This window comes from Jaculus jaculus, chromosome 9 (assembly GCF_020740685.1).
Source record: "Jaculus jaculus isolate mJacJac1 chromosome 9, mJacJac1.mat.Y.cur, whole genome shotgun sequence".
Taxonomy (NCBI): domain Eukaryota; kingdom Metazoa; phylum Chordata; class Mammalia; order Rodentia; family Dipodidae; genus Jaculus; species Jaculus jaculus.
The window spans coordinates 89,683,786-89,711,282 of NC_059110.1; the positions used below are offsets into that span (position 1 = coordinate 89,683,786).

Here is a 27,497-nt window from a genome sequence, read left to right on the forward strand (position 1 = left end):
CCGATTGAGGCTTGTCCTCCAGGCAAATCTTTGGCCTCCTGGGAGGCTGAAAGGTACAGTCACCCACACCATGTGTGACGGTAAGGGGGCAGAACACAGGATTGGGAACAGGCCGGCTAACCAAATTTCAGTGGCCATGCTACCTTGTTGTAACTATAAACTTGGGGCAATTCCTTAAACCTCTCTTGGTTCCAACAAGCTTGAAGAGAGAACGGATGAGATCTTCCTGCTGGGTTTTTTTTTTTTGGGGGGGGGGAGTCAGAGGGAGGTAACAGGGCTGTTAATGGTACAGGAGAGTGGCCTGTGAGGTTCGGGCTGCTCACCCCATCCGGAGAAAGCTGATGTGTGCCTGGTGGAGGGAGATGGGCAAGTGAACTGGGGCAGCGGCGAAGCTGGTTTCTACAGAGAAGCCAGCAGCAGCCCAGTCAGGCTTCTGAGCGCAGGGCTCTCCCTCGTGGAGCTCCCAGCCGTACCGCTGCCTGGGGAAGGTTTGCCGCCCCAGCTCTATGGCTTGACAGCTGGGCCCTGGGGAGCTTTGTGAGTGTGTGTTTAAAAGTAAGATCTTAATCCTTTCTCAGTGGCATTAAGGTTGTCATCGGGAGAGCAGGGCAGCTTTAGCCTTGTAAACAACAGGCAGGCAACGACCCTTGGCCAAGGTGGCTGAAGTGTCGTCCAAAATCAAAAAGGGAAGGGAGGGCTCTCACCCCACCCCCATGGGGATGCCCTCCCTGGTTTGTGAACCCTTGGCCCGAGAGATTGTCAGCGTGGATTCCATTACTCCTCTGTGTGGTCAGCACCTTGGGCCTTGGACAGAGCCCCTGCAAGCCTTTCTCATAACCCGCCGCCTACCACATCCTGCACAAAGACAGGGTGAGCACCTCCATGTTGCACACTTGCTCAGCCACCCACACACCTGCTCGTCCTGACACCTGGGGATTTATAGCTGTATTTCCATACCTAGATTTCCAGAGTCCCAGATGCTAAATGGAGAGGAACGGGGAAGACAATCGTAACACTTGCAGTTAGTAGTCAATTAGATGGAATGCCAGTAACCTGGAAGACAGAAGATTCAAAATGACTCAGACCTCACCCAGAACAGATGACATAGCGGGGAGACAGCACAGGCATCGCTCCGCAGTGATGTCAGTGCACAGCGGGAAGACGCAGACAGAAGCAAGGCTCATCACCAAGGTCTGGGGCGGTGGGGCTGCACTGTGGAGCCAAGGGCATGGCGTCTGTGCCCTAGCCATTGATTCTGATCAGATGGCACCCTGGTCACCACAAATCATGTCATTAACCTCCAGGATTGAGTAAAATAGTCTGCCTACCGTGCCCTCTCCCTCTCTGCCATGTCATCTTCCAGAGGGGAGCCCATTTACAGATGGGCAAACTGTGACTGGACAGTCAGTGGTGGTTGTTCATGTCTGGCACCACTCCATGAAGCGGTGGCTGTTCTTCTGTTTCTGGTGTGGATACTATGTTTAATATGTGGGAAGGGGGCTGGAGAAATGGCTTAGCAGTTAAGCACTGGTCTGGGAAGCCTGAGGACCCCAGTTTGAGGCTTGATTCCCCAGGATTCATGTTAGCCAGATGCGCAAGGGGGCGCACGCGTCTGGAATTCATTTCCGTGGTTGAACACCCTGGCGTGCCCATTCTCTCTATCTGCCTCTTTCTCTCTGTCTCTCTGTCGCTCTCAAATAAATAAATAAAAATAAACAAAAAATTTAAAAAAAATAAGTGGGAAGGCCCTGGGTTCAGTCCCCAGCCCCTACCCACCCCCCCAGAACAAAAGCAAAAATCCAGGTGTGGTAGCACCTACCAATACTCCCAGCTCTGAGGAGGCTGAGGCTGAGTTTGAAGCCAGACTGGGCTACATAAAGAAACTCTGAAGCTGGAGGGATGGCTTAGTAGTTAAGACACTTGCCTGCAAAGCAAAGGACCCAGGTTCCATTCCCCAGGACCCACGTAAGCCAGATGCACAAGGGGCCGCACATGTTTGGAGTTCATTTGCAATGGCTGGAGGCCTTGGCATGCCCATTCTCTCTCTCTCTCTTTCTCTTTCTCTGTACCTGCCTATTTCTGTATATCTCTCTCAAATAAATAAATAACAATAACAATATTTTTTTTTTTAATGGACAAAACCAGGCATGATGGCTCACACCTATACTTGGAGGGGACTAAGGTAGAAGGATTGCTGTCAGTTTGAGGCCAACTTGGGGCTACACAAGGAGTTTCAGGTCAGCTTGGGCTTGAGTGAGTGACCCTGCCTCAAAACAAACAACAACACAGGGCCGGGTGTGGTGGTGCACACCTTTAATCCGGTATGTGGGTGGCAGAGGTAGGAGGATCACTGAGAGTTCGATGCCATCCTGAGACCACATAGTGAATTCCAGGTCAGCCTGGGCTAGAGTGAAACACTACCTTGAAAAAAAAAAAAGAAGAAATAAATAAATAAATAAATTCTGTCTCAAAGCAAAAACCACCAACAAACAACAAGTGACTTGCCCAAGAAGACACAGCTCATAAGCGGTAGAACAGGGCTCATGCTCAGACTGTGACCTCAAAGCTGTCCTGTAAACCCTACTGTAATATGAACAGAATCAAAAGAAGCCAGGAGTGGTGGCTCATGCCTTCAATCCCAGCACTCAAGAGGCAGAGGTAGTAGGATTGTCATGAGTTCAAGGCCACCCTGATAATACATAGTGAATTCCAGGTCAGTCTGGGCTAGAGGAAGATCCTCCCTTGAAAAATCCAAAAGAGAGAGAGAGAGAGGGAGGATGGATCAAAAATAGGTCTTTCCCTTTGTGCAGATAACTTGACAGAAACCAAGGGCAGCCTTAATAGGTATCTAGGCCTACTCTGTAATTCCTGCTCAATGAAAGTGTTCTAAGTCCAAAGCCATCACATTTTGTAACAATGATAGTCAAACTGCTATTTGGAATATACAGTGCTCCAGGCCTACAAATACAGGTCATGTGTATCATCACCCATGTGCACAATTCTGTGAGGTATGTACTATCACCCTCATTTTATAGGCAGTTCAGAGCGATGAAATGACTTGCTCACTTAGCCTAGCTAATAGAACTAATAGGCTAATAGGGCCTTGTGCTGCTAACACCTGTGGCCAATATGAAAGTCACTAAAGACTAATTGTGGGGCTGGAGAGATGGCTTAGTGGTTAAGGCACTTGCCTGTGTAGCCTAAGGACCCAGATTCCACTCCCCAGTACCTACATAAGGCAGATGTACAAGGTGGCACATGCGTCTGGAGTTTGTTTGAAGTGGCTAGAGGCCCTGGTGCATACATTCCCATCCCCCCCCCCGGCCTAACTCTCAAATAAATAAAGGCTGTTATGTCACTAACAGTTTAAGTACTTTAAAAACCAGTATCTTGAGCTGGAGAGATGGTTTAGCAGTTAAGGCATTGCCTGTGAAATCCTAAGGACCCAGATTTGATCCTCCAGGTCCCACATAAGACAGATGCATATGGTGGCACATGCATCTGGAGTTGGTTTGCAGTGGCTAGAAGTCCTGGCATGCCCATTCACTCTCTCTCACTCTCTGTCTCAAATAAATAAAAATAAATCTTAAAAAAATAAAACCCAGTATGTTAAGTAGGAGAACAGCCATTTCTTATGGATTATATAGAAGCCACATATGCATCCATGGAGCCTGGCACCTACTAGGTAATAAATATCTGTAAAGTACATAAAGGAGCACATCAATTAACACATTTGGGTTGCTTAAAGGTAGATATTTTGTTAGTATTTAAAAAATATATTCTTTAAGAGAGAAAGAGGCAGAGAGAGAGAGAGAGAATGGGTGTGCCAGGGCCTCTAGCTATTGCAAATGGACGCCAGATGCATGTGCCACCTTGTGCATCTGGCCTATGTGGGTCCTGGGGAATCAAGCCCTGGTCAGGCAAGCACCTTCACCGCTGAGCCATCCCTCCAGGACTCTGTCAGGTTTTTGTTGTTTGCAAGGTAGGGACCTGTTCTAGCCCAGGCTGACCTGGAAGTCACCATGCAATCTCAGGCTGGTTTTGACTTTATGGCAATCCTCCCACCTCTGCCTCTGCAGTGCTGGGATTAAAGGTGTGCGCCAGCAGGCCAGGTCTTCTGTCAGTTTTTATTTGGGTTCTTGCTAATGGCCAGAGGAGCTATTAGAGCACCTACCTTCAAACTTTCCAGGCTAAGAGTAATCACAGATGTGCCTTATGGCAAGGTCACCAGGATTAAGGATTAAGAATGTTCCATTTTCCGTTATCTGTGGCCTCTAGCGGCCCTTACTAGAAGTGCCCCTGGGTCTGTGCTGTGCAGAGGTGAGGTTTGGCAGTTCAGTTCCCAGTCCTCTATCCCTCCTACCTTCATGAGCTTTCTACTGGCCACGAGTTAAGGAATCCTGCTTGGCCCACACGTACCCTCAGATGTCCTGTACCACTCAAGGTGTGTACATCCCTTGTAGTGTTTGGTCCCAGACAGTTCCTCCATTTCCTGCTGATAGATAGACAGGAACCTTAGGGAAACCTGGGCAGGTAGTTCCAGCTTGTAGAATAGGATCTTGGCTCTTCAGCCAAGTCTGGAGTTATTGACGTTCCTCTCCAGGAGGAACACAGAGGCTCCTCTAGTGGAGAGACAGCTTTGCTCCCAGACCTCAACCCATTTGGCCAGAGGGGCTGTGTGCTATGCACAGTGAATTAGAGGCCCCCAAAAAGATTTCCTTTGAAAAGGGGGTTTCATTGCTTGGAATTTGGGAAGCCTTAGACTTCCTTATTTCATACATGTCAAAACTGAAGTCCAAAGAATTCAGAAGCAATGGCCAAGGTCACATAACTGCCCAGCCACAACCCCATTCCATACTCCTCCTGCCCTGATCCCAAGCTGGCCCCTGGCCCTGGGGTCAAGACTGTAAACACAGGGCCGGGCAGGAGGGAGAAAAAGGTCAGTGCTGTGCAGGCGTGACCCTAGCAGGTCCCTTCCCTGACTGGAGGCTGCCCTGACGCCTCCCTGGCCCTGATGCAGGGAGCCCAGTTTGTTCTGTGGGAGAAAGAGGCCAGCCAGGGGAGGCCTGAGGCTTCCTCGCTGCAAACAATAATTAATGAGGAGTGGCTTGGGCAGCCAGCCCTGCTCAGCCCAGCCATGAGCCTTCTCTGACTGCCAGCCAGCCAGGAGAGCATGGGAATCCTTTGTCATGCAGATCCCTGCTGCCTGTTTGCCACCCTGGGATTTTTTTTCTTTCTTTCTGTTATATATATGACTGACTCTGTGGCTAGGCCATAAAACAAGAAGAGAAAGGAAAGGTTATCTGACAATAGATCAATACCAAATTAAAGCCAGAGGGAAGCCATGAAAGAGATGAAGATTTATAGTCGCCCTGATCGGGGCAAGTGACGTGGGGGTTCCCAGTTCATGACAGCTTGGGTTTTTGGGTTTTGTTTTGTTTTCCTGAGAGATTACATCTCCCCTGGTAGCAAGAAGTTGTTGGGGATCTCTTCCCTGAATGATTTTGCGAATGCAAAAACCTGGAGAAGGGGCCGCAGGGAGGTGGGCAGGGCAGCTGATGATGTTCCCATGGGGACTTCTGCATGTCCAAATCTAGATGTTCAGGGGCTCTGGGTCATGTGTGAGTCCCCCCACTCCTGTGGGACCTGCTGGATTCAGCTCTTTGCCTGTCCCTCTTCTCTCAGGAACTAATTGGCTCCTGAGCCTGCGAGCATTTTCCAGTGGTGGTTTCTGCTTGCTCACTCAGGGCAGCCGCTACTCACTGCCAACCGCCCCCCCTCCACCTAGTTATTTTTAGTCTTCTGCGTCCTTCCCTGGAAGCCAAAGCATTGATCACATTTAAATGTGACCAGAACAATAAATTTCCCCATCTCCTCTTTGCCCTGCTTCCCTCCCGGACCAAAGTTTGTCATCCCACAGACCAAGAGCAGTAGACTTCCCTATCCCCCAGAGAGTGTGACATCACTCTCTTAGAGACTTTTCAAGGACATTATCCCTCCAGAGAGGCCCCACTTGGGAGAGCCTCTGGGCCTTTTGTGATTTTAGTCAGCTGGAGGAAGGTCAGAGGTGATGTTAAGCAGGTTTTTGGATGCAGCTGAGCAAAGGGAGGCGTGGGAAGAGGTAGAGGCAGCCCCCCAAATCAGTGTAAGGAGGAGTGGCTTCCACTGAACTTGGTCAACATGGGCTTGGAACTAAAGCTATAACTCATGGCAAAGTGCTTTCCTAGCTTGTGTAAGACCTTAGGTGTGATTCCTAGCACTAAATAAATAAATAAAGTCCTGGGTTGCAGGAAAGTTTTCACCTGAGCAGATGCACAAACACACACACATCTTTACTTCAGACAGGGCTCAGGTGACAGACCAAAGTATGATTGCACCAAAACCAGTTTGGTGAATCAGTGACTTTATTGGGGGATACTTACAGAGTAGAATAAGGGGTTGCATACAGGAACGTGGAGCCCCTAAAGCAACCATATCGCCTAGACGTCTCATCCTATCCTAGATGACGACCTCCCTGTGGCTGCTCAGTTACAGCTGTGTCAGGATTGTCCCTGTTCCCCCCCCCACCCTCTTCCCATAGCCTCAGGGTGAAGGCTTACCTACAAAACATGGCAACCCCAGAGCAGCTACACCACCAAGAAGTCCACCCTGAACGATGGCCTCCTCGTAGTAGCTTCTAGATTCTCCTTGTCTCTGTCCAAGAGTATGGAGACCCCTGAGCTTCACTGGGGTTCACTGTGTGGGGATTACCCCTGCGGATACCCTTCCCTCAGCCTGGGGGATGGGATTTACAGAGCATGGAGACTCCAAAGAAACCACCTGGGTGGAACTCGATTGTCCCTGGACCTTTTACCCTCTGTCTACTCTGTCTCCCTCTGAGGCCGTGAGACCTGTGTGTCTGCGCATGCTACTAGCGGGGATGCCCGAGCTCTCCGGGGGGGGGTCTGGTGGCTCTCCCCGTGCCTGTGTCTCAGGAGTTGCCCCAGCTGCTTTTGATAAAGCTGGTAGTAGTTGTTTACTGCCTTCAATGTGGAGGGATTTTCTATACAACATCCTTGTTCTAGCATTTTCCACCAGAAGACCCAGGGCTCTGAGTTTTTCCTTGTGTCTGGAGTGAGGCTATTAACACCTGTCTGAAAGCTCAGCCGTGAGAACAGAAGGGAGAAACATGCAGTGCATCACACATACTGTGCTCATGCGGCAGCTCTCTCTGGGTATTTTTGCTGCCGTTCCAGAACCTTAACACCATTAAGTGTTGGGCAGAGGTTGGGATGAAGGGCAGATGACCTTGTCAGGATCCCAGTTGCACGCAGAGCCAGTCAGACTTTACACTTTAAGTCTGGGTTTCCCGTCTTGAAGACCGAGAAGGTTGCATCGAGGTGTTTTTTCTGCTAGGAAGCTCCAAGGCAGTGTGGCATCAAAGGCCGTAAAGGTGGAGCCTCTTGCTGTGGAGCCTTCCTGCCATTCGGATGGCAGAATCCACGGGCTGGGCTGGGCTGGGCAGCTGGGTGCAGCGTTCCTGACAGTTCTTACTCTTTCTGTGCCAGGGTCCTTGGCTGTGTCTGTGGCTGACATGACTGCGCCTGTTGTGGGGTCTTCTGGAGGGGTGTATGCTCTCGTCTCTGCCCACCTAGCCAACATCGTCATGGTGAGCTATCTCTGTTCCCTGTACATCTTCCCAGCCTCTCTCCTCTGCCATTAATGGGCCTGGGCATTCATCTGCTGGAGCTGGCTTTGCCAAGTGCCAGACAGACATGGCTGGTGGCAGAGTTCAACCCCGTCCTCCCTCTTTATAGACCCATATCAGTAGGTCTCTCCCAGACCAGTTTACATTTTCTCCAGCCTGTGAGTATGCTTGTCTCCCTATTCCACATATTTCCCATCTGGTAACTTTTAAAAAAGTATTAAAAATTTGGCCACTGATATGTGTGGTCATTGGAATTCTTTCTGGTTCGTTGTTAAAAGTAAGAGGGAGCTGGAGGAATGGTTTAGCAGTTAAGGAGTTTGCCTGCAAAGCCAAAGGACCCAGGTTCGATTCCTCAGGACCCACATTAGCCAGATGCTCTAGAGGCACACGCGTCTGGTGTTTGTAGTGCCTGGAGGCCCTGGCGCGCCCATTCTCTCTCTCTTTCCCTCTTTCTCTGTCAAATAAATAAAAAGAAAAAAAAGTAAGAGGACTTTAAAGGTCATCTCACCCAAATTCTCAAATAGGAAAAGAGGCCTTGAGTGATTAATGATCTGTCCAAAGTCACAATCAAATTAGTTGTAAAATCTGGTTTTGAACCCACGTCTTCTGACAGCCATTCAAGCATTATTCTCTACCCTAGCCCCTCACAGTGATGAGACCCCATTCTGCTTCCTTCCACCCTCTTTACAGTGCAGTCTGGTAGGTAAGAGCATGGGCTTTGGAGCCAGGCAGCTTAGGTCTGGCTCCCTGAAGTCTCCTTAAAGGGTCACCGTGGCAACACACTGACTGCTTTGCGCCTTGGGTTACACATCTCTGACATGGAGAAAATGAAAATAGGGGCTGGAGAGAGGGCTCAGTGGTTAAGGTACTTTATTTGCAAAGCCTAAGGACCCAGGTTTGATTCCTCAGTACCCACATAAAGCCAGATGCACAAAGTGGTGCGTGCTCTGGAGTTTGTTTGCAGCAACTAAAGGTCCTGTTGCACCCATACTTTCTCCCTCCCTTCCTCTCTCTCTTAAATAAACAAATAATTTTTTTTTTTTAAGAAAGGAAGAAAACGAAAATAAACACTTAAATGTTAACTTGTTGCTCCTTATAGAAGAGACCAAGGTGGATTCAGGATAGACAGAACCTTCAAGGGAAGAAATTGAGATGTCGTAGCTCAGCAGTAGAGCTCTTGCCTAGTATGTATGAGGCTCTATGAGTTCAAGCACCAAAAAGAAAAGAAAAAAAAAAAAAAGAACTTTAGTGGGGTATGATGGCACATGCCTTTAATCTCAGCACTTAGGAAGCAGACATAGGAGGATAGCCATGAATTTGAGGCCAACCTGAGACAACAGAGTGAGTTCCAGGTCAGCCGGGGCTACAGCAAGATTCTACCTTAAAAGAAAAAAGAAAGGAAAGAAAGATAAAAAAATAAATTGAGGTGCTGGGGAGATGGCTTAGTGGCTAAAGGTACTTGCTTGCAAAGTGTGTTGGCCCCAGGTTCAATTCCCCAGTACCTATTGAAGGCCAGATGCAAGAAGTATTACAGAACACGTGTCTGGAGTTAATTTGCAGCAGCCAGAGGCCCTGGTGCACCATTCTTTCTCTCTCTCAAATAAGTGTTTTTGGTTTTTCTTGTTGTTGTTTTTGTTTGTGTGTGTGTGTGTGTGTTTGTTTTTCAAGGTAGGGTCTCGCTCTAGCCCAGGCTGACCTGGAATTCACTGCGTAGTCTCAAACTGGCCTCGAACTCACGGCAATCCTCCTACCTCAGCCTCCTGAGTACTGAAATTAAAGGCAAGCACCACCACACCCAGCCATATATATATATATATAGCTCAAGAAATTGAGGGCTGGAGAGATGGCTTAGCAGTTAAGGCACTTGCCTGCAAAGTCTAAGGACCCAGGTTCGATTTCCCAAGACCCACATAAGCCATATGCTCAGGGTGGCATATGTACCTGGAGTTTGTTTGTAATGGCTGGAGGCCCTGGCACACCCATTCTGTCTATATATCTGCCTCTTTATCTCTCTTAAATAAATATTTTTTTTAGAAAAAGAAAAGAAATTGAGATATTGAAGTTCCTATTGAAGAAGTCTGAGTTCAAAGGAGGCCACGCTGGTGGGGCATGGCTGCCCCTGCTGGCCTGGAGAGCCGCCGTATATTACACATTTCTCCCACTGTGCCTGGCAAGCTCTATGTTGCTCCCTTGATTTGGGGGAAAGAAAGAAAGGGGATGGGGGTAGGAAGGAAAGAAGGAGAGAACCCTGAGAAAGCGCAGCTTCCCTTTGAGGCCTTCCTGCCTCCATCACTGTCTTTCCCCATGAGGCAATTGTGTATGCTCAGTGGAAGCAGTTTTGGAGTTTCTAAATTCTACCTTGTCTGTCTGTCCTTCTGTTCTCCTCTCCACTCCTCTTTTCCCTCCCCTTCCATTCCCTTCCCTTCTCTTTTGTATGGTCTTGCCATGTAGTCCTGGCTGACCTGAACCTTGTGATTTTCTTACCCTGGCCCTCTCAAATGCTAGAATCCATGTCTTGCCGTCTTCCTCTTTCCTCCTCCTCCTTCTTCTTCTTTTTTTTTGTGATGAGGAGTTCTCATTCTCTACCCCAGGTTGGTTAAGAACTCACTATGCAGTGCAAGATGATCTCAAACTTGTGGCAGTCCTCTTGCCTCAGTCTCCTGAGTGACAGGATGCCAGAATTACAGGTGTGAACCACCACATTTGGCTGGAATCCATGTTTTCTTTCTTTCTTTTTTTTTAATTGTTTATTTATTTATTTGAGAGCAACAGAGACAGAAACAGGCAAACAGAAAGAGAGAGACAGAGAATGGGTGACCACGGCCTCCAGCCACTGCAAACGAACTCCAGACGCATGCGCCCCCATGTGCATCTGGCTAACGTGGGTCCTGGGGAGTTGAGCCTCGAACCGGGGTCCTTAGGCTTCACAGGCAAGCGCTTAACCGCTAAGCCATCTCTCCAGCCCCATGTTTTCTTTCTTTTAAAAAAATTTTTTTTAATATTTTTTTTCTTTTTTTTTTTTTCCAAGGTAGGGTCTCACTGTAGCTCAGGCTGACCTGGAATTCACTGTGTAGTCTCAGGGTGGCCTTGAACTCACGGCAATCCTCCTACCTCTGCCTCCCGAGTGCTGGGATTAAAGGCATGTACCACCACACCCGGCTATTAATATTTTTAAATTTATTATTATTTATTTATTTGAGAGTGACAGATAGAGAAAGAGGGAGAGAGAGAGAGAGAGAATGGGCATGCCAGGGCTTCCAGCCACTACAAACAAACTCCAGACACATGCGCCCCTTTGTGCATCTGTTTAATGTGGGTCCTGGGGAATCGAGCCTTGAACGGGGGTTCTTAGACTTCACAGGCAAGCGCTTAACCGCTAAGCCATCTCTCCAGCCCTATTAATATTTTTTTAAAGCTTATTTATTTGAGAGAGAAAGACACAGATAGGAGAGAGAATAGGCACATCAGACGTCAGGACCTGTAGCAAATGGAACTCCAGAGATATTCGCCACCTAGTGCATCTGGCTTATGTGGGTCCTGGGGAATCAAACCTGAGTCCTCTGGCTTTGCAGACAAGTGCCTTAACTGCTAAGCCACTTCACCAGCCTTTAAAAAAATTATTTATTTATTTTGGGAGAGAGAGAGAAAGAGGACTGTAGCCACTGCAAATGAACTCCAGACACATGTGCCACCTTGCATATCTGGCTCACATGGGTCCTGGGGAATTGAACCTTGGTCCTTAGGCTTCACAGGCAAGCACCTTAACTGCTAAGCCATCTCTCCAGCCCAGAATCCATGTTTTCTTGATCAGTCTCTTTCTCAGTTGTCCCACTCTGAACACCTCCCTTTTCTTTTCATCAATGGCCCTTTTATAAATTGAGAGGAAGAGAAAGCAGAAGAGAGAGAGGGAGGCAGACGTGGAGTAACCACGTGGCTGGATTCTGGCAACGTTCAATGTGTACTTGAAGAGAGGCTGTGGGTGTGTGAATGTGGGAGTTGAGAGTGTATTTGCACACATGTGTTTACACACACACACTCACACGGCTCAGTCTGCTGAGAGTTTGCGAGCACATGGCCCTTATAAATGGGTCATTCTATTCTGTATCAGTGCCTCGTCTTTCCCCAGACACAGCTATTCCTCTGAATTCTGCCTCCTCCACTCCCCCTCCCCCTGCCCCAATTCCTCTCAGTAGGGGGAGGAAGCACTGGCCTCCTCCCTCCCATTTCTGAAGATGGGGTGGGGGGGTGAGCAGGCACAGCAGAACGGGAACACGAGACAGAAGAAGCAAGCCGGAGTTGATAGAAACGCCCAGTTCCCATGGCGAGGACAGCCCACCCAAGACTGAAGAGTAGACCATAGGGGCCACAGGGAGCTGTGGAAGCAATTTCGTTCACTTTACACTTCTTTCTGGCCTGTGGCTGTGATGATGCACAGTCCCATCTAGACCCCAGTGACTTCCCAGAAGCGGGCTGCCACCCAGAGCTGCCCAGCCCTCAGAGTATGACTTATTCTGGAGTGCCCTTTCTGGAAAGTTGTGTGGTACTTGTTAATGGTGAAGAAACCGTTTTCTCATCAAAAAGGTCAATTTCCCCTCATCAAGGGGCCATTTTTACCCAGATTAGCTCAGTGCTGAGCAATTCAGAGATGCATTGGGTCAACCCATTGGAAATTACTATTTCTGTGGCCCAGAGAGCATTGCATGTCCTCTGCTCTTGCTCTTCCGCTTTATTTCCTTGAGACAGCCTTTCACCAGACCTAGTGTTGCTGCTTTTCAGCCAGGCTGGTTGACCAGCGAGCTCCAGTGATTATCCTGTCTCCATAGCATTTACAGGCATGTCTAGCCATGCTAAGCTCTCTTTTTTTTTTTAAAGTATTTATTTACTTACTTACTTTTTTTTTTGTGGTGGGGGGGAGATAGAGAACTTGGGTGTGCCAAGTCCTCCAACTACTGCAAACAAACTCCAGATGCATGTATCACCTTGTGCATCTGGTTTACGTGGGTCCTGGGGAATGGAGCCTAGGTACTTAGGGCAGCTGCCTTAACTGCTAAGCCATCTCTTCAGCCCCACACTGAGCTTTTTATGTAGGTGCTGGCGTGGAAGTCAGGGCCTCATGCTTGCACAGCAAGTGTGCTTGCCTGCTGACCCATCTCCCCAGCCCCAATATACTATCGTGGCTTTTGTTTATTTATTTATTTTATTTATTTTGATTTTTCAAGGTAGGGTCTCGCTCTAGCCCAGGCTGACCTGGAATTCACTATGTAATCTCAGGATGGCCTTGAACTCACACCTGGCTGTATTTTCTTTCTTTTTTTTTTTAAATTTAAAAATTTTAAATTTATATGCAAGCAAAGAGAAACAGGAGGGAGAGAGGATACTGCAGCTGGGCATGGTGGCACGCGCCTTTAATCCCAGCACTCAGGAGGCAGAGGTAGGAAGATCGCTGTGCGTTCAAAGCCACCCTGAAACTACATAGTGAATTCCAGGTCAACCTGGGTTAGAGTGAGACGCTACCCTTGAATAACCAAAAAATAAAATAAAATAACAAAAATAAAAGAGAAAGGATGCTACAAATGAATTCCATATGCTTGTGCCACCTTGTGTATCTGGCTTTATGTGGGTACTGAGGAATTGAAACTGGGTTGTTAGGCTTTGCAGGCCAGAGTTCCATTTTTTAAATATACAAGGTATTTACTTGCACTTTTCTCTCTGTGTTAGATGTTTTCCTAAAATATTTGAGACCTGAGTCCTGTAGCTTTTCCACATTTGTAACAGCAGCAGTGCTGGCTGAGTGTGAGAGAGGTTTTTTTTTGTCTCTCCTGGTATTTCACTGCATGCTGTTCTGGAGGGAATAATGGATCAGGAAAAGAAGACAATGGCAGGAAGGGATGACCTTCCGGTTTAACCCCTCAGCTGCAGGGAAGCATCATTCCCTGCATCCTGGGCTGCAGGGCAGACAGCACAGGCAATTCTCTAAGAAGTGGTAGGCAGAGTCATTAGCTTTCTGTGATCTTGAAAAAGCCCTCCTGGAGCCTCAGGCCCTTCTTTCCTAAGGTGTGGCAAAAGGCTGGATTGGATCCCCTTGGCAAACTCCAGTGCTTCCTTCAGGCAGCTCTATAAATTCATGAAGCTGGCTGGGCAAGGCTGGGTACTTGGGAAGTTGAGGCAGGAGTTGAAGGTCATCTTCTGCCAAAAAGCCAGTCCAAGGCCAGCCTAGCCAACATGAGACCCTGTGTCTAAAACAACCAAAAGAGGACTGGGGAGATGGCTCAGCAGTTAAGGTGCTTGCACCTACAAAAACCTAAGGACCTGAGTTCAATTCCCCAGTGCCCACATGAAGCCAGATATACAAAGTGGTGCATGCATCCAGAGTTCATTTGTAGTAGCTGGAGGCCCTGGCATGCCCATTCTCTCTCTCTACTTGCCTATTTCTATATCTCTCTCTCCTTGCCTATTTCTGTATCTCTTTCTCTCTCTATCAAATAAATAAATAAAAATAAAATATTTTTTAAGTAACTATTAGGGGCTGGAGGGATGGCTTAGCGGTTAAGGTGTTTGCCTGCAAAGCCAAAGGACCCTGGTTCAGTTCCCCAGGACCCATGTTTGTCAGAGGCACAAGGGGGCGCACATGTCTGGAGTTCCTTTGCAGTGGCTGGAGGCCCTGGAGCACCTACACACACATACTCTCTCTCTCTCTCTCTTTTTTTTTTTTTCTCTCTCTCCCCTCTACTTTCTCTGCCAAATAAATAAAAATAAAATATTTTTTAAAAAGAATTTAAAAACCAAAAAAAATCTATTAATTTTATTTACAAGCAAAGAAATAGAAGAGATACAGACAGAGAATAAGCATACCAGTGCCTCTGCCACTGCAAATGAGCTCCAGATACATGTGTCACTTTGTGTATCTGGCTTTATGTGGGTATTAGAGAATCAAACCCAGGTTGTTAGGCTTTGCAGACAAGTGCCTTAACAACTGAGCCATCTCTCTAGACCTACATTTTTTTTTCTGAGGTAGGGTCTTACTTTAGCCCAGGGTAACCTGGAACTTACTCTGTACCCCAGGCTAGACTCCAATTTACTGTGATCCTCATGACCTCTACTACCCCAACCTCTCAAGTGCTGAGATTAAAGGCTCACACCAACACACCCAGCTGGATTATTCACTATGGAGTCTCAGGGTGGCCTCGAACTCATGGCAATCCTCCTACCTCAGCTTCCCGAGTGCTGGGATTAAAGGTGTGCGCCACCATGCCCAGCTACTATTAGCCATTTATATGAAGCCCACCATATGCTAGGAGTTAGTTCTTCCACATTAATGTACTTCATCTATATGTCTACATGAAGAGGCAGGTAGTTGACACAGGGACTGTTGTTTTCTCAACTTCACAAATGAGGACACTAGAGAAAAAGAAGTTATGAGCTAGCCCATTGATGGCCGTGCCAGGCCAAGAAGATGCATGGTGCTGTTTGCAATGGGTTCGAAGCTAGGGTACAGAGGTGCATGGAGACAGAGGACCCGAAACTGACATATTACATCCTGATACAGTGGCAGAGCCACTACTTGCAGATAAGACACTGAGGCTGGGTATGGTGGTGCACACCTGTTGTGATCCTGGCACTCTGAAGCCAAGGCAGGAGGATCATAGTTTGAGGACAGCCTGGGCTACATAAGCAAGACCCCCCCCCCAAAAAAAGCCAAAAAAGATATTCTGAGAATTTGTATTTATGATAAGCCTGCGCATAACACAAAATTGACCAGTTTTGTTTCTGTTTTTTTTTTTTTAATTAATTCATTTTACTTGAGAGAAAGAGGCAGAGAAAGAGAAAGAGGCAGATAGAGAATGGGCACGCCAGGGCCTCCAGCCACTGCAAACGAACTCCAGACACATGTGCCACCTTGTATGTCTGGCTTATGTGGGTCCTAGGGAATCTAACCTAGGTCCTTTGGCTTTGCAGTCAAGCATCTTAACTGCTAAGCCATCTCTCCAGACCTGGTTTCTGTTTTTTTAATAGTTTAAGCACACTGCAAGCAGACAGTAGACTGGACAATAACTAGAACATTGTCTTCAGTCAAAATTTATGGGTACTGGGGGTATGGCTCAGAGGTTGAAGCACTCGCTTACAAAACCTGAGGACCCAGGTTCCATTTCCCAGTACCCGTGTAAAGCGAGGCACATATGTCTAGAGTTTGCTTGCAGTAGTAAGAGACCCTAGCATGCCCATTTTCTCTTTCTCAAATAAATGAAATATTTTTTAAAAATTTACCAGGCCAAGCTGGGCATGGTGGCACATGCCTTTAATCCCAGCACTCAGGAGGCAGAGGTAGGAGGATCACCATGAGTTCAAGGCCAGCCTTGAGCTTCAGAGTGAGTTTCAAGTCAGCCTGGACTTGAGAGAGACCTTGTCTTGAAAACAACATAAAAATTTACCTGCGTGTGTGTGTATGTGTTTTGAGATAAGGCCTCACTCTAGCCCAGGCTGAACTGGAACTCAGTTTCCCAAGTGCTGGAATTAGCTCAGGCTGACCTGGAATTAACCATGTAGTCTCAGCATAGCCTCGAACTCACGGTGATCCTCCTACCTCTGCCTTCTGAGTGCTGGGATTAAAGGCGTGCGCCATCATGTAATAGCTCCTTCCCCCTCCCCCTTTTTTTTATTATTATGTGTGTATCTTTATATATGTGGGGGGACATGGCATGTGAGCGTGAATGCCGTCAAGAGGTCTGAGGACGACCTTGGGTGTTCGTCTTCTTTCTCTACCCTGCCTGAGACAGGACCTCCTTTGTTTTGGTTTTGCCACTTTGCTGCAGTCTAGCTGGACCACTGAGCTTCTGAATTTTCCTGGCTCCACCTCCCATTGGCATATCTGCATTGGGATCACAGACACAAGCACTGCTTTTCGTCTGGCTTTACTTGGGTGCTGGAGACTTGAACTTGGCTGGCAGGCTTCCAAGCAAGCACCTAGCTGCTGTACCATCTCCCTACACACACCCCTGTTTTCCTTTTTAACAAACTTGGTATTATTTGCAAGCAGAGAGAGAGAGAGAATGAGTGTAGGTATGCCAGGTCTTTTTGCCACTGCAAACAAATTCCAGACGCATGTGCCATTTGTGTATCTGGCTTCACATGCATTAGTAGGGACTCAAACTCAGGCCAGCAGACTTCACAAGCAAGTACTTTTAACCTCTGAGCCATCTTCCCAACCCTTTTGTTGTTGTTGTTTTGAGATAGGGTCTCCCTCTAGCTCAAGCTGACCTGGAATTCACTGTGTAATCTCATGGTGGCCTCGAACTCACAGCGATCCTCCTACCTCTGCCTCAGGATTGTTGGGATTAAAGGCGTGTGCCACTATGCCCTGCTTAGCCCACACCTTTTAAATATTTGTTTATTTATTTGATAGAGAAAAAGAGAGAGAGAGAGAGAATGGGTGCTCCAGGGCCTTCAGCCATTGCAAATGAACTCTAGATGCATGTGCCCCCTGGTGCATCTGGTTAACATAGGTCCTGGGGAGTGGAACCTGGGTCCTTTGGCTTTGTAGGCAAATGCCTTAATCACTAAGCCATCCCTCCAGCCCCAGCCCACAGCTCTTAATGATTATGAATACTGCTTCTGTATAGAGCAAGCAGCCCAGGAGCCTGAAACAGGAGATCATTTGAACTATGAGTTTGAGGCCACCCTAAGAAACATAGTGAGACCTTATGTCTAAATAAATAAATGCATGCATACCCATGGGAAGATATCATAGCAAGTCCCGACTGGAGAACAATAGCAAAAAGAATTTTCCAGGATTGCAAGCTGTTCCCAGGTTTACCCTGGGAAGTAGTGAGCTCCCTTTCCCATGGCAGATGGGCCATCTTGTTGATGACAGCTGTCTGCTTTGGGGAGAAGATACTCATTCCTCAGTTTACCCCCTTTAAAAATTTTTTTTGTTGTTATTTTTATTTATTTATTTGAGAGCAACAGAGAGAGAAAGAGGCAGATAGAGAGAGGGAGAGAGGATGGGTGTGCCAGGGCCTCCAGCCACTGCAAACAAACTCCAGAGGCATGTGCCACCTTGAGCATCTGGCTTATGTAAGTCAAGGGGAATTGAACCAAGGCCCTTTGGCTTTGTAAGCAAATGCCTTAACTGCTAAGCCATCTCTCCAGCCCCTTCACTATTTTTTTGTAAAGATTTTATCTTTTTTTATTAGAGACAGAGAAAGGGAGGGAGAGAATGGAAAGAAAATGGGCACAGGGCCTCTATCCACCGCAAACAAACTCCAAACACATTGCCACCTTGTGCATCTGGCTTACGTGGAACCTGGAGAATTGAACATGGCTCGTTAGGCTTCACAGGCATGTGCCTTTACTGCTAAGCCATCTCTCCATCTCCCCCCACTTCACTATTTTTTAAAATTTTGGAAAATTTATTTATTTGCAAGCAGGGAGAAAGAGAATTGGCCTGTCATGACCTAGTGCTGCTGCAAATGAACTCCAGACACATATTCTGCTTTGTGCATCTGCCTTTACCTGGGTACTGAGAAATGGAACCCAGGTCCTCAAGCATTGCAAGCAAGTGCCTTAAAGCGCTGAACCATCTCTCCAGTCCCCCGCCCCCCGCCCACCCCCCACATTTTATGAAGAGGAGCTTGTTGTAGACAGGTTCTCACCTGTATTGCCTAGACTGGCCTGGAACTTGCTGTTTTCCAGCCTCTGCCTTCCAGGTGCTGGGACTGTAAGTTCACCACCAAGCTGGCTGATTTCTCTCTCACTGGCAGCTTCTCCATGTCCACCGACACCTTCATAGATGGTATTGTGGTACCAGTGTCAGGGCTTCTGTGAAGTTTAAAGTGCGTTGCTGTCACTTCAAAGGGGCATGAGATGTGCCCTGGAGTGTGGTCTGGGGCAGATTGGGTGGGAGGGAACAGAAGCCCCTGGCTGTGCCCTGTCGTCCAGGAAAATCACAGGCTCATTTCTGTGCATGTGCATGCATCTTTGTAAATGGAACTGTGCTTTGAATGCGCTGCAGGGGTGCCACTCAAATGAACTGTATGGCGGAGTCTTTTGTAAAGTGAAAAATCCTTTTGTAAGATGAATAATTGGGTTCTGTTTATCTGCTCTGGAGGTTCAGCGTTTCCGGAGATTCTCAGGGGAGAGAGGTTTGTTTGAAGGCTCTCTGACCCACCCATTTCTGATGCTTGATTCTCCTCTAGAATGTTCTGAGTGCTAAATTTCTGTTTGGAACCATCAGTGATGAGAAACACATGACCTTTTACAATGAATCATTCCTCTTTGGACAGTTCCACTTATTAGAAATGGAAACATGATTTGAGCTTAAAAAAAAAAGAAAAAGAAAAAAGAAAGAAAGAAAAGTCCAGCGTGGTGGTGCACGCCTTTAATCCCAGCACTCAGGAGGCAGAGGTAGGAGGATTGCCATGAGTTTGAGGCCACCCTGACACTACATAGTGAATTCCATGTCAGCCTGGACTTGAGTGAGACCCTACCTTGAAAAAACAAAAAATAAATAAATAAAAAGAAAGAAAAGGAAAAAAGAAGGGACTGAAGAAATGGCTCAGTGGTTAAAAGTGCTTGCTTGCAAAGCCTATTGGCCCAGGTTTGTTTCCCTAACACCCACATAAAGCCAGATGAACAATGTGGCACAATATGTCTGGAGTTTGTTTGCAGTGGCAAGAGACCCTTGTGTGCCCATAATCATTCTCATTCCCTCTCTCTCAAAAACTAGTTAATTTAAAAGAGAAGAGGGGATGGAGAGATGGCTTGGTAGTTAAAGCAAAGTCTGACGGCCCAGGTTCATTTCTCTTGTACCCACATAAATTCAGATGCAGAAAATGGCACATGCGCCTGGAGTTCATTTGCATTGGCAGGAAGCCCTGGCATGCCCATGTTTTTTCTCTTCTATCACTCTTGCAAGTAAATTTTTTTAAAAAAAAATTTTTTTAAGGGAGAAAGGGAGCTGGGCGTGGTGGCTTACACCTTTAATCTCAGCACTTGGGAGGCAGAGGTAGGAGGGTGGTCATGAGTCTGAGACCACCCTGAGACTACACAGTGAATTTCCGGTCAGCCTGGGCTAGAGTGAGACCCTACTTTGAGGGAAAAAAAGAAAAGGGAGAAAGGGGCTGGAGAGATTGCTGTCAGTGGTTAAGGCACTTGCCTGCAAAGACTAACAACCCAGGTATGATTCCCCAGTACCCAAGTAAAGCCAGATGCAGGGCTGGAGAGATGGCTTAGCGGTTAAGCGCTTGCCTATGAAGCCTAAGGACCCCGGTTCGAGGCTCGGTTCCCCAGGTCCCATGTTAGCCAGATGCACAAGGGGGCGCACGCGTCTGGAGTTCGTTTGCAGTGGCTGGAAGCCCTGGCGCGCCCATTCTCTCTCTCTCCCTCTATCTGTCTTTCTACCTGTGTCTGTCACTCTCAAATAAATAAATAAAAAATGAACAAAAAAATATTAAAAATAAAAAAAAAAAAGCCAGATGCACAAAGTAACACATGCATCTGGAGTTTGTTTGTAGTGGCTGGAGGCCCTGGTGCACCCATTCTTGCTGTCTGTCTTTCTCCTCTTTCTTCTTGCAAATAAATAAATAAATGAATAATGTTTTTTTACAAAGGGGACAAGAGAGATGGTTCAGGGGTTAAGGTACTTGCCTGCAAAGCCTAACAACCCTGGTTAGGTTCTCCAATACTCATGTAAAGCCAGATGTATCTAGAGTTCATTTGCAGTGGCTGGAGGCCTTAGAATGCCCATTCTTCTTTCTTTAAAAAAATTTTTTTTTGTATTTCATTTTTATTTATTTGAGAGGCAGAGAGAGAGAGAGAGAGAGAGAGAGAATGGGCATGCCAGGGCCTCTAGCCATTGCAAATGGATTCCAGACGCATGCACCACTTCCTGCATCTGGCTTGCATTGGTGCTAGGGAATTGAACCTGGATCCTTTGGCTTTGCAGGCAAGCACCTTAACTGCTAAGCCATCTCGCTTGCCCCACCCCCCTCTTCTTTAAAATAAATAAATAAATAAAAATATGTAATTGGGCATTTGGTGCACATCTTTAATCCCAGTACTTGGGAGGCAGAGGTAGAAGGATCGTTGTGAGTTCAAGGCCACCCTGAGACTACAGAGTGAGTTCCAGGTCAGCCTGGGCTAGAGCGAGACCCTCCCTCATCCATGACATTTTCTGCTTGTACTGCATGTGCTTTTCTGGTATTGACTTACAATAAACTTGACCCCTGAGTCTTTGGGTTGGAAGATCCTGGTTTCTTCGCTTTGACTTTGCTTGGCGTTCTGCTCTGCATTCCTTGTCGACTGTGTGACGCGACAATTCACACAGCCTGCCGGAGTCATCTGTCCGGGGCAGACGGCAGGGGCTCTCATCCCACTAGATCTACGTGTTCTGCCCATCGGTGCAGCCACGAGCTGCCAATGGGATAGATTTACCACTGCCCAGCTCTCGCTGCTCAGGCCCCGCCCTGTCACTGTGTGCTTTGTGTCATGACTTGCTTATGTGTCGGGTGCGTTTGCCGAGGAGGCGTCTGGTCTGGAACTAACAGGACTCTCTCCTTTTCCTCTAGAACTGGTCAGGCATGAAGTGCCAGTTCAAGCTGCTGCGGATGGCTGTGGCCTTGATCTGTAGTAAGTACTGATGGGGCAAGTTAGGAGGACAGCCTGCCACCAGGACTTAGGAGTATAGAGATGTTCTTGCCTTTGTGCTTTACGGGCTTGGGATCAAGAAAAAGAAGGGAGGCATTGTCAGTAATATGTACAAAGTGAGGAGATGAGCTCGAAAATCTGTACCTCTGCACTGTTTAATCCTTTCTGTTTGAGACCAAGGTCTCGTGCAGTTCAGGTTAGCCTTGTCTTGAAATCTGGTTAGCTGAGAGTGGCCTTGAACCCCTGATACTCCTACCTCTACCTCCCAAATGAGATGGGTTACCAGTGTGTACCACTGTGGCCAGCTCTCCTCCCTTATCTTTAAAAAAATTTTTTGTTTTATTTTTATTTATTTGTTTGAGAGCGAGAGAGAGAGAGAATGAGAATGGACGCTCCAGGGCCTCCAGCCACTGCAAATGAACTCCAGATGCATGCATCACATTGTGCATCTGGCTTACGTGGGACCTGGGGAATTGAGCCTCGAACCGGGATCCTTAGGCTTCATAGCAAGTGCTTAACCGCTAAGCCATCTCTCCAGCCCCTCCCTTATCTTTTTATGGACATAAAGTATGTAAACAGAACAGTACTTAATGACCAGCACTCAGGTCAAGAAAAACTACCTCATGACCTTTTACATCATGGAGTTGATCCTTTGAGATCCTGTTGGCTGAGCATGATTCCCATGCCTTTCATTCCAGCACAAAGGAAGCTGAGGCAGGAAGATCATAGTGAGTTTGAGGCCAGCCTGGAGCTACAAAGTGAGTTCCAGGTCATCCTGGGCTACAGTATACCCTGTCTTGAAAAAGAGAGAGAGAGAGAGAGAGAAAGAGATACCAGGCTAAAGAAATGGCTTAGTGGTTAAAGGTGCTTTTTTATAAAGCCTGATGGCCTGGGTTTGATTCCCCCGTACTCACATAAAGCTAAATGCTGGAAGTGATGCATACATCTGGAGTGGGTTTACAGTGGTAGGAGACCTTACTCACTCTCTGTCTGCCTCTTTCTCTATGTCTCTCAAGTAAGTAAATCAAAATATTTCAGCTGGCCGGGCATGGTGGTGCACGCCTTTAATCCTAGCACTCGGGAGGCAGAGGTAGGAGGACTGCTGTGAGTTTGAGGCTACTCTGAGACCCCATAGTGAATTCCGGGTCAGCCTGGGCTAGAGTGAGACCCTACCTCAAAAAACAAAACAAAACAAAAAATTCAGCTGGGCGTAGTGGTGCACGCCTTTAATTCCAGCACTTGGGAGGCAGAAGTAAGAGGATCACTGTGAGTTTGAGGCCAGCCTGAGACTACAGAGTGAATTCCAGGTCAGCCTGGGCCAGAGTGAAAAACCAATAAGAAAACTACAGAGAGGGAGAGAGACTCGTGTTGAAAGTCAAAAGACTCAGGTAGGATGTGGTAGCATGTACCTGAAATCCAAGCACTTGAGAGACTGCAGCAGAAGACTCACAGAGTTTGAGGCCAGCCTGGCCTCCATAGTGAAATGCTGAGACAGAAATACCTCCCCCCAGGACCATGGAGATAGCTCAGTTGTTACAGTGCTTGTCTCACTAGCATGAGGACCTCAGTTGGATCTGCAGAATTGACATATAATCCCAGTCAGGTGCTGGGAAGGTGGCTCAGCAGTTAAAGGTGCTTGCTTGCAAAGCCTGCTGCCCCACATTCAGTTCCCAAGCCTCCTGCATAAGCTGGATATGAAAAGTTATGCAAGCATCTGGTGTTCATTTATAGCAGTAAGTCTCTGGTGCTCACATGCGCGTGTGTGCACACACATACACAAATGTGTGTGTGTATATATATTTATATAATATATATTATATAATATATATATATATATAATATATATTATATATATATAAATTCTGATCATAGCAGTTCATGCTGATAATCCCAGTACTGGGGAGGCAGTGACAGGTGGATCCCCGGAGCTTGTAGGCCAGCTAGTATAGCCTCATTGACAACTCTAAACCAATGAGATGCTCTATCTCAGAAAAAAAAAAAGTGTGTGGTATTCCTGAGGAATGACACCTGAGGTATTCTTGGCCTTTACTCCTGTACACACCTGAACACACACACAGGCATGAATAAAGTAGAGGGGATGGCTCCTGAAGGACTTGAGACTTAAGAAACCAGCAAAGTTGACGTGTAAAGAAATGACTTGAGTTATGGGTAGATGAGACCAGAGGCCCCCAGGACCCATCTTGAGATGAAAACTGAAGCTGAAAAGCATGGAGACAGTAAAAGAGGAGAGAACACATTGTCTCCTTCAGCCTCCAGAACATGCCTGTGAAGAGAGTATCATTAGGTCTAGTTCACAAGGAGAATCTTGAGGCGCAATGTTTTAGCATCACCCAGCTGAAAGGAGATACGACCACAGTTTATTCCTGATGCCCCACACGGTAGCCAGGCTGGGCAGGGAGCACCATGGCTTCCTTAGCCACCTGCTGTGTGGTAAGGGGGAGACTGAGCCAGAACAAATGCTGAGTAGGCTGTGGCCTGCCAGGGCTCCCCTCCATGTCACCTCCATAGTCCTTGCCTCTGACCCAGCCCGCAGTCTCAGTTTCTTGAGTGGGACTGGAAGATCTCTGATCCCAGGGAGGACTTTCTAGCCTGAAAACCAGAAGATTCTTTGATCATACACCACAGGGGCAGTGAAAATGGGTGGGGGTCTGCTTTTCTTTTGGTTGGGGGGGGAGTTGAGACAGGATGTCCTCTAACCCATGCTGGCCTTGAACTCTTTATGTAGCAAAGGATGACCTTGAACTCTTTTTTGTTTGTTTGTTTTTTGTTTCTTCAAGGTAGGGTCTCACTCTGGTCCAGGCTGACCTGGAATTAACTCTGTCATCTCAGGGTGGCCTTGAACTCATGGCAATCCTCCTACCTCTGCCTCCCGAGTGCTGGGATTAAAGGCGTGGTGCCCGGCTGACCTTGAACTCTTGATCTTCCTGGCTGTATCCCCCAAATTCTGGGAAAAGGAAAGTAACACTGCCTAGCTTGCAGACTCTGCTTTTTGTCTGCTTTGGAGGATGGAAAGAGAAGCAAGAGTTTAAAAAAAAAAAAAAAGTCTAGGGTCTAGAGGGATGGTTTAGTGGTTAAGGCATTTGCCTGCAAAGTCAAAGGATTGAGGTTTGATTCTCCAGGAATCAGATGCACAAGTGGGCTTACATATCTGGAGTTTGCAGTGGCTGGAAGCCCTGGCACACCCATTAATCTCTCTCTCCTCATCAAATAAATAAAACTAATATATATATTATATTATATATATTATATTATAATATATTATAATACATATTATTATAATATTTTATATATATATAAAACTCAGCCAAGCGTGGTGGTACACGCCTTTAATCCCAGGCAGAGGTAGGAGGATTGCTGTGAGTTCAAGTTCAAGGCCACCCTGAGATTACATAGTGAATTCCAGGTCAGCCTGGGCTAGAGTGAGACCCAATCTTGAAAAGCCAAACAAACAAACAAACCTCTAAGGCTGGAGAGACGGCTTAGCAGTTAAGGCACTTTTGTGTGAAGTCTAAAGACCCAGGTTCAGTTCCCCAGTACCCACATAAAGGCATATGCACAAGGTGGCACATGCACCTGGAGCTTGTTTACACTTGCTAGAGGCTCTGGCATGCCCATTCTCTCTCTTCATCTCTCTCCCTTTCTCCCGCTCTCTCAAGTAAAAAATACTTTTTAAAACCTAATTCTTAACATCACAAAAACTAAAACACAATGCAGACTTGGGAGCCTTTGTGTTTTACACCCCTCGTTTTATTGTCCCAGGACCTTGACCTCCAGAGGTAGGAGAGTCTTTTTTTTTTTTTTTTTTTTTTGCTTTTTGAGGTAGGGTCTCACTCTAGCTCAGGCTGACCTCGAACTCTCAGGAATCCTCTCCCACCTACCTCTGCCTCCTGAGTGCTGGGATTAAAGGCGTGCACCACTACACTTGGCTCTCTGCTGCTCCTTTTGTACCCTCTGTCGGCCGTCCTTGGAGTTGCAGGGTCCTGTGAAGGTCTGGCAGTCGATTCCCAGCATGAATGAGGTCTAGATGGAGAGGTTAGAGAGACACTCTAGTGAATTAAACAGTGCATTCCTCTTTCAGTCTGTCAGATTTGCTTTGTTTTCCCTGTTGGTGAAGTGGGGATAAGAATACCTACCCACGGTGCTTCTTAGGTATTGGGAAACGGGATGACACCATTCCCTTGCCTTTCTCTTTGGAGGAAACGAAATCCATATTTGATTGACCCAGAAGGTTCATAATGGGAAAAAGACTGGGAGGCCAGGGAGAGCCAGCATTCGATCCCTAGCACCTGTGAAAAGCCCTTCATGGCTGGGAGTGCCTGGAACCCAGGTGCTGAGGGGAGCAGAGACCAGAGGGCTGCTGGGGCTCCATGGTCAGCCTGTCCAAAAGATGGGAATTCTAGATTTAGTGAGAGACTCTGGCTCAAGAAGATAAGCAGAAGAGTGATAGAGAATTCCTGATGTCTTCCATTGGCCTTGGTATACACACATGCATATATCACACACACACAGCACATAACAAAACAAGAAAAATTAATTTAGAGTTGGAGAGATGGCTTGGCACTTAAGGTGCTTGCCTGGAAAACCAAAGGACCCAGGTTCAGTTCTCTAGTACCCAAATAAAGCCAGATGCACAAGGTGGCCCATGTGTCCAGAGCTTGTTTGCAGTGGCTAGAGGCCCTGGTGCACCCATTCTCTCTCTCTTCTCTATCTGCTTTTCTCTCTTCCTCCCTTTCTCTCAAATAAATATTTTAAAAAATTAAATTGAAAAAAACAAGCCAGAGATGGGCTTGGTAGCACACACCTTTAATTCTAGCACTTGAGGTCAGCCTAGGGCTGCAGATGAGTTCTGGGTCAGCTTCTGTTAGAGTAAGATCTCGAAAAGACCAAAAAAAAAAAAAAAAAGATTGGGGTGGGGGAGGAAAGGAGGAGAGACGGACTAGGGAAATGGCTCAGTGGTTAAAGGCACTTGCTTGCGAAGCCTGAAAGCCTGAGTTCAATTACCCAGTACTCAGATAAAGTCAGATGTACAACGTGGCACATGTGTCTGGAACTCAGTGGCAGAGGCCCTGATGTACCCATTCTCTCTCTCTCTCTCTATCCTTGCATATAAAAAAGAAAGAAAGAGAAAGAAGATTGGATTGCATCTTAGAATCAGTTAAGGGAGCAATTCCATAGATGTGTTGGAGGGAGGGTGGACCTGGGACTGTTGACTTCCATTTCTTCTTTGTCCCTGCCTCCCACCCGCCACCCTCATTAACGACCAAGTCTCTGGTTCTCAGCGTGTTCAGAGGGTTGGAGGAGATGCATGGAAACACTCCATAGAGTGCAGAGTGCTCAGCACACATGTTAATCGTGTTCCTCTGATGCAGCCAGGTACACAATAGCGAGCCTCATACCAAAGGCAGAGGAAGACACAGTGCACAGGATGCAGCATGACCACAAAGACGCCGGGGCAGCAAGGCCCCTGTCAGCATTCAGATCCCAGCTCAAACTTTGCCTCGAGAGGGAGGCCCTACCTAACTCCCCAAAGAATGCCCCTCCCCTTATGTCTGGAATGGATTTTATATCATCTCTGTTTTCAGCATATCTGTATCTCTTAATGAAATTGTCTTGTTTATGTAATTGATTGCTGATTCATTGCCAGACACTGTAGGCTCTGGGAGAAGTTTTTTTTTTTTTTTTTGGTCTTCTGAGTAGGATTTCACTACTCTAGCCCAGGCTGACCTGGAACTCAGTATGTAGTCTCAGGGTGGCCTGGAACTCCCGGAGATCCTCTTACCTCCTCCTCCCAAGTGCTGGGATTAAAGGCATGTGTCAGCACGCCCGGCCTTTGGGAGAAGTTTTTTTTTCTTTTTCTTTCTTTATTTATTTGAGAGCGACAGACAGTGAAAGAGGCAGATAGAGAGAAGGAGAGAGAATGGGCGCGCCAGGGCCTCCAGCCACTGCAAACGAATTCCAATTGCATGCGCCCCCTTGTGCATCTGGCTAACATGGGTCCTGGGGAGTTGAGCCTCGAACCAGGGTCCTCAGGCTTCACAGGCAAGCACTTAACCGCTAAGCCATCTCTCCAGCCCTGGGAGAAGTTTTTTATTGTGTCTCTAGCATAGACAGTACTCAGGGTCACAACAATGAGTTAATGGGTGACTAA

At 47.2% G+C, this 27,497-nt stretch overlaps 1 protein-coding gene across 2 annotated transcripts in view; it reads left to right on the forward strand.

Moving 5' to 3' along the window:
* The window catches only part of Rhbdl3 (rhomboid like 3), a 68,970-nt gene that overhangs the window by 37,976 nt on the left and 3,497 nt on the right, over positions 1–27,497 (forward strand). For both annotated transcript variants that reach the window (XM_004664584.2, XM_004664585.2), the window contains 2 exons: positions 7,548–7,648; positions 21,250–21,310. In XM_004664584.2, the coding sequence (XP_004664641.1) occupies positions 7,548–7,648; positions 21,250–21,310 (162 nt within the window). The remainder of the gene's footprint in view (positions 1–7,547; positions 7,649–21,249; positions 21,311–27,497) is intronic.